Source organism: Podarcis cretensis, assembly GCF_951804945.1.
Source record: "Podarcis cretensis genome assembly, chromosome: 3".
Lineage (NCBI taxonomy): Eukaryota > Metazoa > Chordata > Lepidosauria > Squamata > Lacertidae > Podarcis > Podarcis cretensis.
The window spans coordinates 53,718,728-53,740,126 of NC_137172.1; the positions used below are offsets into that span (position 1 = coordinate 53,718,728).

Consider the following 21,399-nt stretch of genomic DNA (forward strand, 5'->3'; position numbering starts at 1 on the left):
CTTTTAGACAAATAATGGTGCAACATTTCACTACTATCACATTTTGTTTTAAAGTCCCCTAACCCCACCTTGCCATGTTTTCTTGTTTTAATTAAATACTGTAGAAGTAGGAGCTTATATTCTGTGCTGAAAAATACAAACATCTGGAAGCTTCGACAGCACATACGCACAAATCATTAATTAAGTTTATGAAGGCGCTTTCTAATGGGCTACACAAAAATCCCTCCTATAATTGGTATATATGCTCAAAAGTTTTATTGTGAGTCAGAGACCATTATTCTGACCAGCTGCTAGAGAGTAACTGCTGAACCGCTGTTTCTCCTATTAAGCAGTCAGCATAAACTCTCCTCGTTACAGTCTCTGACATCGCCCCCAGGGCAAGAGGACACAGAAGAGCAATTGCCAAAATGCGTACGAAAATTATAGTTTTATTGTCCATACAAGTGAAGGTTCGACTCTGGCTCCTGCTCCACTCCGCTTTTGTGATAAAGAAGCAATTCACAGGACAAATAAGCACAGTACACTATTGTAATCAAAGAAACAGGCACTATTTATGTATTGGAAAGACTGGTTCACAATAGTACCACACAGTCTAAAGGTCCAGAAGCTGCTGTTTTAGTAGATGCAGGGAAAGAATGAGGAACAGAACATTTGACAGAGCTGGAGAATGTAAATAGCCTCACTCCTTCTGTTTGTTAGTTTAACAGGCATGATTGGTAAGTTGGAACCATGTATTTAATGTTTATGTAGGCATCTTCACCACCATAGCGCTCAAAGGCTTCCAGTGTCTCTTGAATCAAGTCTCCGATATTTTCACGCTTCTGCTGACTGTAGTCAATGCCATCTCCCGAATTAACTGATTGATTAAAAAAAGAAAGAATATATTAGGCTAGATGGTCTTGTGGAGATATCACAGCACAACCTTTGCTCTAGAAAATCATTACAAGCAGTGCATACTAATGGTAAATTCATCTTCATCTGAAAATATAGGAGGTGCCCAACAACAACAACAACAACAACAACAATAACAACACCCTGGTTCTGCTGCACACAAGCTTGTCAGAAAGCCTTCCATGCAGACTCCATCTTATCAGCCATACGTACCAGCAGGAGACCATGTTCTGCCAAAGTAGCTTCTCTCTGTACAGTAGACTGCATATGCACTGGCATAGCACATGTGCCACTGGAAATTAGAGCCATCTCTATGTGCCCTAAGGCTGCAGATTTTTGCTGCAGCAATAACATAAGGGCAGAATCATGAAATCTTAGGGATCTATTTACAGACAAAACCTGAACCTATTCTTATTTCCCCAGTTATTTCATCTGCCCACTGCTGGTTTCTATCTTTGGGGGACACTGCAGCTGGTGTGGTCCTACGTGTGTATGCCTATGACAGGAGAAGCCAAGGTTCTGCTTTCCCAGTGTTGCTGGACTCCAGCTACAGTCAGTCCAGCCAGCCTGGCCAATGGTCAAGGATTATAGGAACTGTAGTTCAACAAATCTGGAGGGCACAGTGTGGGCTACGCCTACTCTGCGAAGTCCCTGTTAGGATGATGAGCTGAGGTAGGCCAAGCTCAGGAGCCAAGAGAGAATGGATGTACTACTCTCTCATCTAGGTAATCACAAAAGGTCAGGTACCTGGTTTTAATGTCTAGTTTGGCCAATCAGGAGGCTGCCTTATTAACTAAGGGGCTTGTGTTGGGTCTACCTATTTCCTACCAGCCTGAAGAAGACTTGAAGGCCTGATCCCACACAGTTCTGGATAGCTCACCAGGCAGTCTTTGCCTCTCTTTCTGAAGCTGCATTCTAACTTGATGTTTCTGAGAAAAGGGCAAAGGGCTGAACACATTACAGATTATTCCAAGGGGCCGGTCCCTGCCAAACACCATGTCCATTTGCTTATTGAGACTGGAAGAAAGGGAGCTGTAGTTTGTTGCAGAACAGTCATTTTGAAGAAAACCACACAACACAAGCAATGTTGGGGTTCTGGGGAAAAAATGTGTTAAAGTAAGTCAGCACCAATAGGGCAAATTATTTGAGTCCTTATATGGAATAACAGTCTTTTCCATTTACTCTGCTGTGAGGCAGCTTGGGAAGTAACTGGTAACACATATCTGAAGTGAGATAGTATATCCGTTCTTGCAAGAAAGAAAGTCTAGATGCCTGTGCAAATATGGAACAAATGTAAAACTTGGATACATAATCCTTCGCCCAAGACTTTGATGAGACTTGCGCTCTGATTCTAAACATATTTATTTAGAAGTAGGCCTCACTGACTTCACTGGAATTGCTTCCAAATTATTTTCCAAGCCCTTACTTCAGTGTAATCTCAATAGAAAATAATGTGACTACTCTGGAGTAAAAGGTTAATATATCATGGCCATATAAGGGAACATCCTACAACCCCCTTCAGCATGAATATATTCAGAATCATACCAAAGATAATTTGGCAGTAAGTACTGGATGATTTAGAGGTTTGGCAATAAGACAGAGTTTTTTAGTCCCGTATATCTCTGGCTCTAACCCAGCATAGATATATAGTGACTGAAAACAGTGATTGCCTGAAGGTTATTTGATGGCTCATGTGACATTGGTTGGGCAGACAGGTGTCCTCACCATAAAACTCAACGTCCCTCCTAACACTATTTATCCATTCTGTTGACAGTGTCAGAGAAGCCAGAAGAATCATGTAGGAAGCCAAATAATCTTCTCCTTGCTTGACATTCTCTTCGGAGCCAAGGAGCAGTGAGGGTGCAAGGACAGTTTTCTTTCAGTCGTGTCTCTTGAAACATTATCCCATTAGATCTGATCTATGAGGCTTCACTTCAGGGACTGTTCACATGCTGCTTTGCACATTTAAAGCATAGGACTTCCCCTAAAAGAATCCTTGGAATTGTGGTTTCCCCCTCACAGAGCTATAGATTTCAAGCACCCTTAACAAACTACAGCTACTATGATTTTGGGGGGAAGTCATGTGCTTTAAATGTGCATTGAATGTGCTTTAAATGTATGGTGTGAAATTGCCCTAGGTCAGGAGTGAGAATCAGGCTAATGAACTCTTTTACTGTACTCAGAAATTAAGCAGGAGATTTCATGTCTATTTGAGCACAGGGTCTTCTCAATTTATTACTTTCTTCCTTTGCTTGCACTTAGACTCATCCCAAGTAGAATGCTAGGAACAAAGCAGCATTTTAACAGTTCTTCACTCCAGCGGCAGCTGATTAGTAGGTTGATTCTGAAGTGGGTCTCTTGAGTTACATGCCCAAAATAAAACACATGCTTCTCTGCAAGGAGCTGAGCCACAATGACACACAGTGTGAGATTTTGCTATATTACATCAACAATGGTTATTTCAATGCACTTTATTGGAGGCCTTGACCAATGGTTGCTTTGTTCCCTCCCAAACACATGTCCCAAGCATGATGTCAGCAACCTCTGATTCCCTAGATGTTACTGCTTTTCAGCACTCCAAACCCATCCAACACTTTCTGACATTACAATAAATCACATGAGGAGCAAATCTCATGGAATTATCCATTCCAATGTCCATGAAATAGGTTCTTATAAACCTCATGAGAGAACATAAGGACTTGAACATTTTCACATTAAGAAAACACAACAATGTTATATCAAAACTGGGTCAGTGAGCACAGGCAAAAGGAATGAACTAGAAAACCAGTCCGGAAGATAAACAGCTCACAGTTAAAAGGTGTAAACATAACATATAGATTATATGCAACTCCCAGGTCTAATGTGACAAATTCATGATAGTGAGAGCATGACCAGATGCCATTTGAAATAAGCATTTATATGGGCTATCTTTCACAAACAATTTATGTCAACACCTTATTAGTGATTTTCCAATCCATTCCTTGGCTTTATCTGATCCAGTGCAAGTCATGAGTTGCATCTTCATACCTAAATGGGGTCACCAGTGCAATGTAGAATTATGATGATATTCCCCCAAAGTTGATGGGCATTGCCATTCAGTTGGTGTGTGCACTGCATCTTGTGATTGATTATGGAGGGTGGAGGTACCTGCCCCCCATATTTTATTCAAGTTGGCACCCCTGGCATCTGATGATGAATGCAGAGTCTGGGATGGTTTAAATGTCACCCTTCCTTGAAGAGAAACTCTGGCACCTATCATTTATTATGTGAACTTTCACAAGGAAAATTGCTGGTCTTAGTTCCTGAAAAGAAAGCAGTAAAATACTGGTATCTTCTCTGCTTCCTTCACATTATTAGTTCTTCTTTTTTTAAAAAAGTTGCATATGGAACACTCTCAGGTGCCACAGAACTCAAGCTCATGTTAGGCATTGGATGTCTGCACCACTGGAGCTGTGGAACAGAGGAAGGAAGGACAAAGAGTTCCACGTTAGGGCAGTCCCACAACAGTGAAATCAGGTGCCACTGAAGGGTCAGTCTGGTGCCACTGGCTAATTTTGGCCTTCCTGTCATCCATGGTTCTCACTGGCCCTTAGGCTTGACTACTGCATTCACCCTTAAACATGTGTCTGCCTTAAAAAATGATTCTGTTTGCTCTTTCAAAACATTCACCACTCTAAAATAGCAAAGACACAAAGCTAGAGATTTGGGTTAGCTCTGGGTAAGATAAACATTCTTTGCAACTGTGCTGATGGTAAGACATGGTGATAGCTTGATCTGATGCAGACAAAAATCAGTAAGGATGCCAGGCTAGCAAAATAATTCTACAAGAGATGACGGCTTGGAGGACCGAGTAAAAAAATACTCCGAAAGGGTCAGGCATAAGAGAATGAGCTATAAAGGATGGCACAAAGTGATGCACAGACTATCATTACTGACAATGCATGCCACATGCAGAGCTCGTATCCTCAAGACAGCCATTGTTCCTTCTAATTTCATGACACAGTTTATAAGTGACGCTACTGAAAGGCTATTTCAGCAAAGAAGACTCCTGCTATGCTCCACAATAGTTGCCCTACACAGCTACAGGAATTAGCAAATCTTTCAGGCAAAGATGGGGATGATTACCCATCAGGACAACATCCACCCCTGCATTTGCCAGCATTAGACAGATGAGTCATACTGATTTCCTCAGCACACCTAAGGCTAAGTATCTAGTCATAATAATAATTAGAATGAGTACATGGAGGGGTAGGGGAGCCCTCGCCACTGGTGCGCAGCCGTCTCAGCCTGCCCTTCTCTAGCGTAATGTTATTTTCGTGTTATTTATTGTATAGCGAACATGTGGGCAACCACAGAAAAAGCTGTATGTAAGATGCCAGAACCTGGATTGGATTCAAGCTGTTTATTGAAGCTTCCCTTAGTGGCAGAGAATTAATCAACATGAAGGAAATTTCAGAGAGCACATCTGTCATGCCACACTCCCCAAGTGAAATGTCTTGCAGACGCAGCATGCAGCAAAGGGCTCTTGTCCTAGGAAGCAGCAGTGTTATTATTACTGTGCATAGGAAAATATTTTCCTCAATGCTGGGCAGAACTGCTGATCTAGAGAACTAGAATTAGAAATGGTAGGAGCTAGAATTACAAGTAATTCCCAGATTAGGGCATCAGGCTTCTGTCTGTTATTATCCACATAAAGGTACTTATTATATTAAAAGGTGAGTTTGCGTTTTTATATCCCTTAAGAGCTGTTTCAGATGATGGTACCAGAGGTGAGGCAATTCTTCTGTTGTGATTGTGGACAGCCAGTATGATGCAGTGGTTAGAGATCTGGATGCCAGCCAGGAGACCCACACAGCCATGAAGTTCACTGGGTGATTTTTTAAATATATTTATTCATTTTAGGCAATTCTATCCCATCTTTGGGCCATGAAAGCTCCCTAAGGTCCTTAGGCCAGTCATTGTGTCTCAGCCTATCATACATCAAAGGGCTGTTGTGGGAAAATAATGGGATAAACCCCAGGTATGATCACTCAAATCCTTTGAAGAAATGTAAGATAGTGTGATCAGAAACAAAACAAACAAAAGTTTCAGGACACACACACAAAAAGCAGTACTTCTTCACATAGCACATAAGTAAACCATGGAATCTGCTTCCTCAAGAGGCAATGATAGCCACCAACTTGGATGACTTTAAAAAAAAGGATTAGACAAATTAATGGAAGATGGCTATGTTCTACCTCTGCTGTTAAATACGGGGAATTAAAAATGGAGAAAGTGCTGCTGTGCTCAGTCCCTACGCCTTTTTCTGGCAACTTCTGCAGGCAAGCTTGTGCCAAACATATTTCTCTGCTTTCCTTTGGACCACAAAAGTGAGGCCAAGAAGTGGGTCTTGTTATTCTGGGCAACCCAGGACCTCTATGCACACTGCTCCGATTTGTGCCCCAGGGAGGTCACTTTGGTGCTGCAATGCAGAGGTTTGACTTCACTGCCGGAGGCACACCTCATTGTCTCTCAAGATGTCAACAACTACTTGCTGGCTTCCCATTGGCATCTGGTTAGAACAGGATGCTAGGCTAGATTGGTCATTGACCTGATCCAGCAGATTGTTTTTATGTAAACCAGATCAAATGCTTGTGATATTGCCTGATGTAGGAGGAGGACCCATTACCTGTCAGGCTAATAATGAAGGAGGATTTTAAATTGCTTCAACATTTTCAGATTTTTGTCCGGGCATTTTTCTAAGAATGAATATTATTATTTTTAAGTGTTCATATATACAAGAAAACATTGATTTCTGTAATATAGATCACCTATTATTGTAGAGACCAGAATTGGAATGTATCTGAAAAGTCTGGAAGGGGTATAAAGGCTCAACCCACCAGTTCCATCAGTATCCAACTACAATCCAATACACATACATGACAGTATGAAGGCTATGGTTACCAAATCCTCCTCTTTTTTCTATGGTTCCTATGCAAATACTACCCTGCTTTCGATGCCACAAACCCTGCTCCTACATTCTCCTATCTGGGCAATGAGAAGAAGTACTGAACAGCTACCAAGCATGCCAGTCTTCCCTTTGCCATCCCCAATAATAGGTTGGGGGGAGGGAGAGGAGTTTTTCTTTCACATAGGATGAAAAGATGAAAAGTTCTTCCATCTTAGGGATGTTCCTATCCCAAGAGGAAAGTGACCACCTCTTTTCTTCTTCTTCTGGGGCAGAGTCATGTCTATTGCTAGAGACTCCATGGATCCCGCATTACACACATCTCCCCGGTCTTTCTTCAGACCGTAGTAGAAGAGATGCATGCATGGCACTTGGCTGAGTTGGAGGAAACAATCTGCAGGAGTAAATGAGATCTATTCATATCTATGGAAGTTCTTGATGGTTATAAAATGTACTACAGACTTTTCTGTGGCTTATTAGCTTCCACTTCTAAGCAGAGGCAGCCGTCTCTATTCAAGATGTTTTAATCTTTTGTATGTGTTCAAACACCTCTATTCAAATCAATGATATATACTTGCCCTTGAAAAGACCTTTCCTCAAGGTCTCATACTTCATGGAAGACATCAATTGAAACTGGAATGGCTGTGTAGCCAGAAAGGTAGAAAAAGTAACTTCCCAAGATTTTAATAGTTCAAATCTGCCCGGGGTCTTTTTGAAAAGAAAGAGATTCAAAGAGACTACTGAAGATCCTTTGAAGCAGGTGCTAGAGTTCCAGCTTAAATCCTTTTGTCAAAGGCCATTCAACCATTTCAATGGAGAAGGCACAAAAATGTGTTCTGTATTGGTCTTGCTCCTCAGAGGCTGTATTGATCGTGGTCATTATTATCAACATTGAACAATTCTGTTCAAGGCATGTCATGAAACATGTAATTAAAACAAACAGAGATGCACACAAAGCACAGAGAAAGATCAATTCCTCAACTTCATGCATCAAATCAGGACAAATCAAGGCAATCTTTCGTGCAAAGATAACTGCTATCATCAGATGCCTCACACTTATGCCAGCTAGATTCTCTCTCTCCTCAACTACCTACTGGCCATGAGCACTGTTGCCATCTGTGTGGCTTGGATCCTAAGGTAAGGAGCTCTTACCTTAAGCAAGTTTACAGAAATGAAGTTCCCTGCATCCTACTGCACTTCCCAAAATTTAATAGCAGCTGAACAAGCAATGTTTTTGTGGATGTGTGGGAAGCCTTGTGCTACAGTTTTCAAGCTTCCACTCAAAATAGCATGCTGCATAAATATATTCAATGAACAAAAAACCTTTCAGTTTAATGTGTTGTGTTAAGGGCTTTCCACATTCACTCAAGCTCCAAAATGCCTGGAAATTACACTCCAAGCTCTACAGCCCCTTCCTCAAAGCTTTTTTTTCTTTTATTCCAAAGGTGATAGATATCATGATACGAGATCAATGAAAGCTTAGGGAGAGAAGTACCTTCTACTTATATCAAGTATGTTTAGTTGTTCATATACCTAATTTCTGAAAAGGCAAGACTGGTCAATCTTTCCTGTACTATAGACTTAAGAACTTTGCCAAAATCTTCACCCTGCCAGGGACATCGGTGATCTTCCCATTTAGATGCTGAAAACACAAATACAAAACCGACTCATAATGTCAGAAGGCAATTCTTCCCTTATCAAACTTGTCTTTTCTCTGTAGAAACTAGGAAAACTAAGATTGAAGACATGATCAGCATTGTTTAAACCGATCCATTGTTTATGCTGATCAGTTTAAACTGGTCAAAGAATCAGTGATACAGAGTGCAAAGGTCAGCCCTAAATGCATAGTATGTCATGTATTTATCATCTAAAGGAGACAGATACATTTCTGCACATGCAATCTCCATTCAAACAATTTATATGAAATTCTTGAGTCAGACCAGGACACTAGGGGTTCAAGAAATAGGTTGTATGTGTTGGTACAGATACATTAAATATATACCGTAAATATACAATAATTAACTTTGCTTAGGCATACTTTTTCTCATTCTTTTTAAAAGTCACCTAAGCTAACAGACATCGTCACACTTTGTTGTGTGTGAAGTGCTTTTAAAATTGTTTTTACTGTGAGAGTTGGAAGTCTTTATCCACAGTCTCTGAACTGTGCATACCTTTTAGAGATGCCAGTGAAGTTCTCCTGAGCCCAGGAAATAACTGAAGGGGCTCATTAAAGCCCAACTCAAAGGACATGAGCTTTATGACCCCTCAAATTCTTTGATTCACTTTAAAATTGGAGCAAGAGAAGAGTTGCCAGCTTCTCAGGTTCTTAACCCCCATTAATGTAATGGAGGAATTTTCTCCATTACATTCAATAGGATAAAACCAAAAAGCTGCAAGGGCAAAATTCAGGAGGAGTGGGAGGAAGGAAATCCATACACAATCCCTTGCCTTTAGGATATTTATGGAGTGTGGGACATGTATGGAATCGACTCTTCTAGGAGAGAGAGACAGGAGAAAAAAGAAGTTTGCCAAAACGGTCCATGAAGCTGCTTTATACCGTCTACCCAGTATTGCCTAGATCAACTGACAAAAGCTCTCTGAGGCCTTTCCCATTACTTGATCCTTTTAATTGGAGATGTCAGGGACTGAACCCATGATATTCTGCATGCAAGCCACACACTGTACCACTGAGCTACCCCCAACTGTGAGGTCACTCTTTCTTTAACCAGACTTATAAGCGGGGTGGGGGAGGGGGGGACCAGCAACTTGGTAAGGAATTACAAAGAATTCTTGGTAAATAATTGCAATGCCTTATGGTGTTTTTGGTAACAATGTGAGAGCACTAGAAATAGTTTTTAACTATTTGTAAATGGCTGCTGTTTAAACAAAAATCTTGAAAAGGAGCCAGGACAGCAGCTGTTATCATAGCTTTTCATTTCCAGGAACCATTAGCAACATCACATGCAATCCATTCTAAGCCCAGAAGTCCACCCCCCTTTTTTTCTTAATTGAGATACTAAAATGAAAACAAAGCCACATATTTTTGTTAATGACACATGACATATGCAAACACGTCTGTCCCAAGAAGAGACCAGTTGGGAGGGACAAGGTCTTCCTAAAATGATTGTCATTTAGAGTATTTGCCCTTCTCCAGCAATCTCAGCCAAACAACATGCTCAGCAGGAGACAGAATCATGAAGCAAAAATCTCAGTGGCCTTGGTGCAGCCTTTGTACTGTTGCAAAACAATGAAGTAAGGCACAAATCCCACTTAAAGGACCAAAGGGATCACGTTTTGTCCCTGTATGTTATCTGTTGGAATTCATACAAAAGAAGAAAAACCTCATATACAGAAGCTACACAATTTATTTATATGGACAAAGACTGAATGGATTTAATTGCCCATGGTTTGAAATGCCTTTGTTGCATATTATGTCTGATACTATGTTCACTTGTAAATGGAGCTGAATTAATTTGTAATTAAAAGCACACAGTACAAAAACAACACAAAACAAGCATTATTCATTTGATAATGTAATGTAAAGCAACAAAGCATAAAGTCCATCTAGGGCAATTGGTTTCAAAGGAAACCAGAATTGTGCAGAAACATTATAATCATTTTTTAAAAAATGTAAGTGCTCTCCCTTGGGATTCCATAAATTGGTTCTTATAAATTGGTTAACCTAATGGCAGGTGAAATGCTGTAGTGATGTTCCCTCTCACAGAGCAACAGAAGATGCCTCAGGCCACATGCCAGGAGACTATAGTGCAGTACCTCCTCATCTCAATGGCACCCAAGATTCCAGAGTGCCATTGACACTCAAGTAACATAAGAACCTGCTTTAAGATGAATGGTGCCTCTTCTCTGTAGACTTTATTGTTCCTGTGCTACATGGAATGCTGATGGGAAAAGTCCTTCAGTTTGGGCTCTGTTGTAGGATGCTGGCAGCTGATCAAGTGAGAAGAAGAAGGTGCAAACACTTAAAGTTATGGGAGCAGGTGATCTGGAAGCATTGATAGCTAAGTCATGCTAGGTGAGTCCAGAAGAAACTAGATGGGTGTTTCTGGAGCTATGTTAGAGCCAAGGAAGTCAATAATGCCCCTTATGCATTTGCTTAGCAGCCTCTGAGTGGCTCACCACAAGGAACGGCTCTGCATAGATAGGAGTCATCTAGTTAAGAGTCCTAGCTAAACTTAAGATGATTTAGCAAGCACTAGTATGCAACCTCCATGCCTTCACCCACAATGGAAACAGCAAAGGAGCCAGTACATACACTACTAAAGCAATTGGACAAGCAGATGGGTGCCTTGTAAAATTGAAGGCATCTTCAGAAAACAGCAAAATCAGTAATTTGTTTGTTTAAAAAAGGAATGAAGGTCCCATTAGCAGGGCTCCTCTGATTCGAGCCTATACACATAATTTTGATTTACTTCTCTCTCTCTCTCTCTCTCTCTCTCTGTGTGTGTGTGTGTGTGTGTGTGTATTACACACAGTTATTAAGAATTGCTACTATTTCCAATTTACCATTATTTTCAGATCACTCAGGGAGGGTACTAGAGACATGAACCTAAAAAGCTTCCTTGGGAGCTTAAGGGCATCAACTTTCTGAAAGATATGGCTGCACAGAATTTGAGACCTTTTTTTTTTTTTTTTTGCCAAAGCACAGGACCAGAATTGAACACTTGTACTTAAGAAGGTTAAAGAACTGGCAGCAGTAGAAATTTACCCCGCTGATTTATCTTCAAAGCAGGTATAGTCCAGACAGCTGCAATATGAGTTTCCTTATAAATCCACGGCATAACCTTAATTCTGACCTCTGTGGGTGGGCAAAAGGGATTGGCATTTAATTCTTTACACCGTTTTCCCTTTATATTTTGTTATGGGCTTCTGCTTTTGCTTTTCAACAAAACCAGTGCATGTAATATGTCAGAAGTAGGCAGCCTTCACTAGTCTGGTTTATTTTGGGAGCAAAGCGAGAGTCATGATAAAGGGATGATGACTCAAATTTGCTGCTTTTCTTTTCTTTTCTTTTTTAGGAAGACATTGATTTTCCTTCTAAAAAGATTCCATTCCAAATTGCCTTTCTTTTTCAAATATAAACTCTGTGTATGCACACTTTACCTCCGAGTATATGACAACATAGTGCTTGTTTACAATGGTGGGTGTCATTTTCTTTAAAAAAAACCCTGAACCTTTGAAGCACCATGAGTGGAAGGGATGCAACCCAAGTTCAAGCCCTTGTACGTCTCTATCCTGCATATCCCAGAGCAAGCTCCAGGCAAATCCTGTCCAATTAAGCTTAGTGGGATTTATATCCATGTAAGGGTGAGCTATGCTTTAGCTGTAATTTCTGGATATAAATATCCAAATATATATGGGGGTGGGATTGCATTTTCTACATTTCCCACAACATTAAATTAATGTTTAAATATATGCTTAGACCAGGGATGGGGAAACCTGCAGTCTTCAAGATGCTGTTGAGCTCCCATCATCCCTCTGTCTTGGCCATGCTGGCTGCAGCTAGTGGGAGTTGCAATCTAACAACCTCTGGAGGGTCACAGTTTTCTGCACTCCTGCTTTAAACAACGCCTCCTTAATTACTGATTAATAGTACCTTAAAAAGTAAAGGTAAAGGACCCCTGACAGTTAAGCCCAGTCGCAAACAACTCTGGGGTTGTGGTGCTCATCTCGCTTTACTGGCCGAGGGAGCCGACGTTTGTCCGCAGACAGTTTTTCCGGGTCATGTGGCCAGCATGACTAAGCCACTTCTGGCGAAACCAGAGCAGCGCACGGAAACGACGTTTACCTTCCCGCTGGAGTAGTACCTATTTATCTACTTGCACTTTGACATGCTTTCAAATTGCTAGGTGGGCAGGAGCTGGGACCGAACAAACCGCTGACCTTCTGATCAGCAAGCCCAAGGCTCAGTGGTTTACACCACAGCACCACCTGCGTCCCTAATAGTACCTTATTCCAGATTAATAGTTTAAGAATTCCATTTATTATTTTATCGTTGAATTTATAAATGTGGACAGACGTTGCACAATTTATACTTTAGGCTATGTGATCATGATCCGTTTGGGCTAATCATTACCATCACATATCTATGTTAGCCAATAACATCAATAAAATAATGGCTGGGACAGAGGCACTGGTGCAAAATGCTAAAATAGACACTACTGCCCAGTTCAGTTTCACTAAAATATATATCGCAGAGTTAAAATAAGGCTAAAACATGGTGAGGAAATCACAGAGGATGTTTGACTTCTCTTGGCTCGGATCCCACCCCCATGACCCTCTGGGTATCATCCAAAATTGGCCTAGTAGCCTAGAGGACAAATTTTGCCACAGCTCTTCATCCTTATGAGAAACCCCATCAGAAAGGAGTCTGAAAAACTGCTTGGAAACTGAGGTCAAGCCTCTGACCTGAACAATAAATAGCTGATTCCTCCCTGCACCCCAAAATCTAGGATCTCATCATCACACTCATCGTGATAGAAGGTACAGAAGAGGGTGAAGTGTCCGGGAGAGGTCATTGTAGTGCAGAAAGACTGGAGGTTGACTGTGCCATCCAAGTCCCCACCTATTCTTGGAAAGAAGGGAGGGCTCCCCTCCCCCACTTCAGTGCGCACAGAGTTGATAAGCACAAGGAAGCATTGGGGAAGCTGCAATTCCTTCTGGCAACCCCGTGCAGCAGAGCTTTCCCAACTTTTCACGTTGGTGACACACTTTTTTAAGACATGCATCCTTTTGCAACACAGTACTTCAGTTTTACTAGCCAACCAGAGGTTAGAATAATCCCTTTCTAGCTCCTGGAGGAGTGCGGGAAGTGTTTGCATGGTACACCTACACACTGCAGCCGACACACTAACATGTCACGACATACAGTTTGAAAAGCTCTGCCACAGCAAGAACCTGTGACCCCCTTACTGTTGTCAGACTATAACTCCCAATATCCCTGACCACTGGCCAGGCTGCTGGGGACTGATGGGAATTGGAGCCCAACATTCCCTGAAGAGCCATAGGTTTCCACAAATTTTGAAAGATATATTTGCACAACTAGTGCCAGGCCTGGGATCCTATTCAAATGTCAGTCTTTAATAGATCTCAGAAAGCGATGAACCCATGAGAACTGCTGAAACTCATCACACTAATGTGACCAGAATCAACACTTTCCTTCTTTGTTAAGTTTCTGGAACCTTTTCCTGTCACAAGACATCATGTCATTTCCTCCCAGACACTGGCACTTGTACAGAAGAACAACATACCACTCTAGAAATATTTCTGATACCAGAAGAACATATGCTTTGGCGTATAAGTCAACCCACTGTGCATATTGCTTTCTTTCATTTCATGTGTATGGAAGGGCCTGCAATTTACAAACTGGATCTGGTATTCAGAGACTTCGGTTCTGCCACCCACGATAGAGTGAAGATAAAATTTGTACCCCCCCCTCCACACCCCATGCATTGGTGAGAAGCACAGAGTGCTGTGGATGACTGCTTTAGGTCAATACTGCCTAGTTTCTAGCAGTCAGGAAAACCACTAAATAATACCACAGAGTGCAATCTGTTTGAATATTTGTCAGCTTAAGTTTTCCCATCTTATAACACACAAAAAGTATGAGCTGTCAAGGAAATCTACTGACTGGAAATATGCTTCATTACACTTGGAAGATCATCCTTGGGCATGCATAAGCCTGCATTAGAAGCAAAAGAACAGCTATTCGTGTAGACATTTAAGTTTTAATAATATATGCTAGTAAAGCAAGGCTAGTTCAAATGGTTTTTAGAAAGCTAATTCTTCTGATATCTTCATGAGAATATTTAAAAATCATAATATTGTATTATACTTCCCCTGCCTTCTTTGGGTAAAATCTGCAAAATATTTATAATGCCCAAGAAAGACACTCATATTGGATGTAACTTACTAACAATGCTGGAATTGCAGTTCCAAGTCATTCAGAGGGAAGCGTTGTATCGGAAAATATTAATAATGATGAGTGAAGATTGAATACAGAAGCTGATGCAGAATGGTGGCCTTTGGAGGCAAAAAGTCAATGAATGTTATACTAAAGAGGAAGGAACGAACTATGCAAGTCTCTATGGATTCATGTTACTAAAGCCAAACAAAGAGTCATAATTTCCTGACCACTCAAAACCAAGATATTTCAAGACCGTTCATCAAGATCGTTCATGTTACTAAAAGCAGAAACTAGGATTGCCACTTTCTCCCTTTGAATTTGTGTGTCTTTAAAAGGTTGTGTGACAGACAGAAATTCAACTGGATCTTTCTCCACCATTTTATCTTTATAGCTGGGGGGAAATGAAATCTGTTGCAGAAAGTGGGTGAAGCATTGCTCTTGGGGTTTATTTATTTTATTAACTGCATTTATCTACCACTTTTTTGGCCAAAACACCCAGAGCAATTTACAATTAAAAATATCAGAATAAGTAAAAAGCTACAAAAATATTGTCAGGGCAATTTCAAGAGTTGATTGCACAGGCTCCCCAGGCAAGGCCTCTTTGGCTTTGTGGCAAAGTAATAAGACAAGGACCAGAATGCTGCTGCCCATCACTGCCACAGGAGGAGGTCCAACAGATGGCGTCTTGCCATGCCTGCCCTCTCAAACCTGGAGATGATCCTGAGTCTCCTACTGAATGAATCACTTTGCTCATTTCTGTAAATCAAAATGTTTCTTTCCAGAAACAGATTTAAAATGTAGTGACAGAAGAGCAAAATCTATGTGAAGAAACATGCATAAAAGAGAAAGGACTTAAATCCTTTTAACGGCATTTTAAAAATAAAATTAAAGTGGTAATATATGGAGACCGAGGTCATGGCTCCTAGAGTAATAATTTTGTGGGACAGAAAACACAGCATCAGAATCCCATGATCACACAGCTTTCCTGTACTGTTTAATTGCTTTTCAATGTAAATGAGCGGGGGGTGGGGTGGGGGGGAAATAATGATTACACATCCATAAAAAGAAACAGCTACGCTTCCATGAAGTTCTGCTATCTTTGTACCGAGAACGACAATTTTAAATTTCAAAGAACCTATCATATAAACTGCAAGCCACTTAATGGTTAGTCTAAAAGAATTTTGAGAGAACTACATAAAAGTCAAGGGAAATGAAGAAAGAGCCCGGGGAAATAGACTAATACGGTTTCATAGTGGCCAACCAGAAGCCTATCAGAAGCCCATAAAGGTAACAGCCTATTTCAGTGATCCCTATTCCAATTTCAGAGGCAGAGCTCGGTTCAGATGCTTGTACAGAATCTGCCTACTATGAAATCAACAGATTAATTTTCAGGAGAAGCTGGATCAAGCCCAATGATGGTGCCTAGTGTTTCATTTTAGTATGCATGGGTGAACATTATCCTTGAAGCTTGAGGTTCTAAAGGAGAATACCATTTGAGAGCATTTTAGTAAAAATAAAAGGTGAGGTAACTAATAGCCATATCCCTATAGGAGTCTGCTACAAACTGGCAAACCAGGCAACCAAGACTTAGATGATGCCATCCATGATTAGATTACCAAATTTTCAAAGAGAGGCACAGTGGTAATGAAAGGCTTCAATTCAACTTGCTCAGGCTTGCAAGAGATGTTTACAAAAATAACAAAAAAAAAGTTTATTTGGCTATGTCTGGAACAAGAGGAAGAAATGAACAGCAATTTTTGCTGAAAGGAGAACATGAAAAATGTTAGAGGGTGATGTACAGAATGCTGCTTAACACCTCAGTTTTCTCCCACAAGGAAAACTGTGCTGAGCCTGGCAAAAAGAGATTGAACACCAAAAGGAAGCAGCCAAAATTAGGTAAAGAGGGGGCATAGGAGTACCTAGCCACTCTAAATTAATTCAAGCTTCATGGTCTGATGAATCATAGAATCATAAAATTGTAGAGTTGGAATGGATCCCAAAGCTCACCCAGTTTAACCTCCTGCATTGCCGGAATCTCAACCAAAGTATCCATGACAGCTGTTTTACTTTTCAGAAACTCCCATTCATCTTGGACTCCCTTCCTTTTGAGTATTTCTCACCATCCAGTGGTTCCTCAAGCTTTTTGAAATCAGCCTTCTTAAAATCTGGAGTGCACTCAACTTTCAGCTTGCAGGGCAGCAGCTGAAGAAGGAGCAAAAAGGGTTTTCTTGTGTGTGTATTTCTTTGTGGCTGATTAGCTGCTCTCCCTGTGCAAAGGTCAGAGGGGGCAGGGTTTCTGTTGAGGCAGGTGATTAGCTGTGGGAGGAGCTTACCAGAGCTTGCAGGGCAGCGGCGCGCGCAGTTTGATCCATCTTTTAGATTTAGGGGAGCTAGTCTCAAACATTTGTTGGGGGAGACCTAGGTTTTTTTGGGGGGGTATTTGTCCTGTCTTCATGCTTTTTATGATGGAGGACCGCTGTAGCCACCCCCAACGACACGTTCTCAAGATGGAGGGTGAGGGAACAGCTGCAGTCGCCTGCGGTTCCTGCGCAAGGTTTGCCATCTTGCCAAAGGTTGCAGGCAGCTTTACCTGCAGCAATTGCATGTTGATTGCCCTCTTAGAAGACAAAGTCCAGCAACTGGAGGAATGTGTAGCTACGCTCCAAAGAATTAGAGAGCTGGAGCTCTTCTTGGAAGCAACAGAGCACACCGTCTCCACCAAGGAGGAGACAGGGGACTCCCCTGAGAAGGAGGCTAGTTCACCAACACAGGAGCCAGATATATGGAGAAACGTGACTCAAAGAAGTAGGAGGCCCAGGGTTCGCTATGATTGTTTAGAAATACACAATCGCTTTGAGGTCCTCTCCCCTAGCATGGAAGACGAAGAGCAGACTCCATTTGAGGATCTCTCCCTCATTACAATCGATCAGGTATATGAAGACGAGCAGCAAAGTCAGTCCTCAGGGAATGTGCAGGCGACCTTGGAACGGACAGGTCACGGAAGAACCCCGACCAGACCTAAGAGGAGGCGTGTAGTGGTGATAGGGGATTCCCTACTGAGGGGAACAGAAGCAGTGATCTGTGGGCCTGACAAGATGTCTCGGGAAGTGTGCTGTCTCCCTGGGGCTAAGATCCAAGATGTAACTGAACGACTGCAAGGAATCATAAAACCCACTGACAAATACCCCTTCCTCTTGGTTCATGTGGGAACCAATGACACTGCAAGCAATAGCCTCCAGAAGATCAAAAGAGACTACGAGGCTCTGGGCAGGAAATTGAAGCAATTAAATGCACAAATTGTCATCTCATCTGTCCTCCCAGTTGAATGACGTGGCTCAAGGAGAGAGGGAAAAATAGTGGAAGTGAACAGCTGGCTTCACAAATGGTGTAAACAGGAACGGTTTGGATTCTTAGATCACGGACTGCAGTTTCTTGAAGATGGACTTCTGGCAAGCAATGGGCTGCACCTCACAACAGTTGGGAAGAATGTTTTTGCCAGAAATCTCAGAAACCCCATCAGGAGGGCTTTAAACTGACTAATGTGGGGGAGGGAGACAGTGCTCCTGAAGGTAGGAGTCTATCAATTGATGAAGATGATCATCCAAATGTCATAGATCAAATGGAGCAAACAGCACGCAGACCTAGTGGTGGGAGGAAAAAATCCTTAAATAAGAGACACGGGGGAATGATTAATGGACTTCAATGTCTGTACACTAATGTGCAAAGCATGGGAAATAAACAAGATGAGCTTGAGCTCTTGGTACAGCAAACTAAATATGACATAATAGGCATCACTGAAACCTGGTGGGATAAGTCCCACGATTGGAATGTAATAATGGAGGGATACAATCTATTTCAGAGAAACAGACCAGACAAGAAAGGAGGAGGAGTGGCATTATATGTCAGGGATGTGTATACCTGTGAAGAGATCCAAGATTTAGAACCTCAAAGCCAAAGTGAGAGCATTTGGGTCAAAATTAAGGGAGAGAAGAATAACAGGGACCTCATTGTGGGAGTTTACTATAGATCCCCAAGCCAAACGGAGGACATAGATGATGCCTTCCTGGAACAGATGGCCAAGCATGCAAAAGGAAGGGAGATAGTAGTAATGGGGGACTTCAATTACCCAGATATTTGTTGGATGTCAAACTCAGCCAAGAGCATAAGGTCAAACAGATTCCTCACTGGCCTTGCAGACAACTTCATTGTCCAGAAAGTGGGAGAAGCAACAAGAGGAACAGCCATTTTAGACCTGGTCCTAACCAATGTTGATGACCTGGTTAGTGGGGTAGAAGTGGAAGGATCATTAGGCGCGAGTGATCATGCTCTTCTGAAGTTTACTATACAGCGGAAAGGAGAAGCCAAGCATACTAGGACTCAATTTCTGGACATTAAGAAAGTTGACTTCATAAAACTTAGGGAAGTGCTGAGTGAGATCCCATGGACAGTAATACTAAAAGGAAAGGGAGTTCATGATGGCTGGGAGTTTGTTAAGAGGGAGATAGTAAAAGCACAACTTCAGGCAATACCAATGAGACGGAAACATGGAAGGTGCCTAAAGAAGCCAGGGTGGCTATCTAAAGAACTTTTAACTGAGTTAAGATTAAAAAAGGATGTGTACAAAAAATGGAAATGGAGGGAAACCACCAAAGAGGAATTCAAACAAATAGCCAGCACGTGTAGACACAAAGTCAGAAAAGCTAAAGCACAGAATGAACTTAGGCTTGCTAGAGGTTAAAAGCAACAAAAAAGGCTTTTATGGGTATGTTCGTAGCAAAAGGAAGAACAAAGAAACAGTGGGGTCACTCAGAGGAGAAGATGGTGAAATGCAAACAGGGGACACAGAAAGGGCTGAACTCCTCAATGCCTTCTTTGCCTCAGTCTTCTCCGATAAAGAAAACAATGCCTGACCTGAAGAATTTGGAGCAAATGATTCAGCAGAGGAAACACAGCCCAGAATAACTAAGGAGATAATACAAGAATACTTGGCTAGTTTAGATGTATTCAAGTCTCCGGGGCCAGATGAACTGCATCCAAGAGTATTAAAAGAACTGGCAGATGTGATCTCAGAACCACTGGCAGTCATCTTTGAGAATTCCTGGAGAACAGGCGAAGTCCCGGCAGACTGGAGGAGGGCAAATGTTGTCCCTATTTTCAAAAAGGGGAAAAGAGAGGACCCAAATAATTACCACCCAGTCAGTCTGACATCAATACCAGGGAAGATTCTGGAGCAGATCATTAAGCAAACAGTCTGTGAGCACCTAGAAAGGAATGCTGTGATCACCAATAGTCAGCATGGATTTCTGAAAAATAAGTCATGTCAGACTAACCTGTTCTCATTTTTTGACAGAATTACAACCCTGGTAGACGAAGGGAACGCAGTGGATGTAGCCTACCTTGATTTCAGCAAGGCATTTGACAAGGTGCCCCATGATATTCTTGTAAAGAAGCTGGTAAAATGTGGTCTTGACTATGCTACCACTCAGTGGATTTGTAACTGGCTGACTGAACGAACCCAAAGGGTGCTCATCAGTGGTTCCTCTTCATCCTGGAGAAGAGTGACTAGTGGGGTGCCACAGGGTTCTGTCTTGGGCCTGGTGTTATTCAACATCTTTATCAACGACTTGAATGATGGACTCAAGGGCATCCTGATCAAATTTGCAGATGACACCAAACTGGGAGGGGTGGCTAACACCCCAGAGGACAGGATCACACTTCAAAACAACCTTAACAGATTAGAGAACTGGGCCAAAACAAACAAGATGAATTTTAACAGGGAGAAATGTAAAGTATTGCACTTGGGCAAAAAAAATGAGAGGCACAAATACAAGATGGGTGACACCTGGCTTGAGAGCAGTACATGTGAAAAGGATCTAGGAGTCTTGGTTGACCACAAACTTGACATGAGCCAACAGTGTGACGCGGCAGCTAAAAAAGCCAATGCAATTCTGGGCTGCATCAATAGGAGTATAGCATCTAGATCAAGGGAAGTAATAGTGCCACTGTATTCTGCTCTGGTCAGACCTCACCTGGAGTACTGTGTCCAGTTCTGGGTACCACAGTTCAAGAAGGACACTGACAAACTGGAACGTGTCCAGAGGAGGGCAACCAAAATGGTCAAAGGCCTGGAAACGATGCCTTATGAGGAACGGCTAAGGGAGCTGGGCATGTTTAGCCTGGAGAAGAGGAGGTTAAGGGGTGATATGATAGCCATGTTCAAATATATAAAAGGATGTCACATAGAGGAGGGAGAAAGGTTGTTTTCTGCTGCTCCAGAGAAGCGGACACGGAGCAATGGTTCCAAACTACAAGAAAAAAGATTCCACCTAAACATTAGGAAGAACTTCCTGACAGTAAGAGCTGTTCGACAGTGGAATTTGCTGCCAAGGAGTGTGGTGGAGTCTCCTTCTTTGGAGGTCTTTATGCAGAGGCTTGACAACCATATGTCAGGAGTGCTCTGATGGTGTTTCCTGCTTGGCAGGGGGTTGGACTCAATGGCCCTTGTGGTATCTTCCAACTCTATGATTCTATGATTCTATGATTCCCTTGGCTCTGTATAATGAAACTCAAAATGACATCACTTCCTCCCAAGGTTGTCAGTATTTCCACTTTGTCAATCAGTTCTTCCCTGTTGGTG

At 41.9% G+C, this 21,399-nt stretch overlaps 1 protein-coding gene across 2 annotated transcripts in view; it reads right to left on the bottom strand.

The window, feature by feature from the left end:
* Nucleotides 1-526: 526 nt before the first annotated feature.
* PACRG (parkin coregulated) overlaps nt 527-21,399 on the bottom strand; it is a 221,438-nt gene continuing 200,565 nt past the window's right edge. For both annotated transcript variants that reach the window (XM_079971951.1, XM_079971950.1), the window contains one exon: nt 527-856. In XM_079971951.1, coding sequence (XP_079828077.1) covers nt 696-856 — 161 coding nt within the window. In that variant the 3' untranslated portion in view covers nt 527-695. The remainder of the gene's footprint in view (nt 857-21,399) is intronic.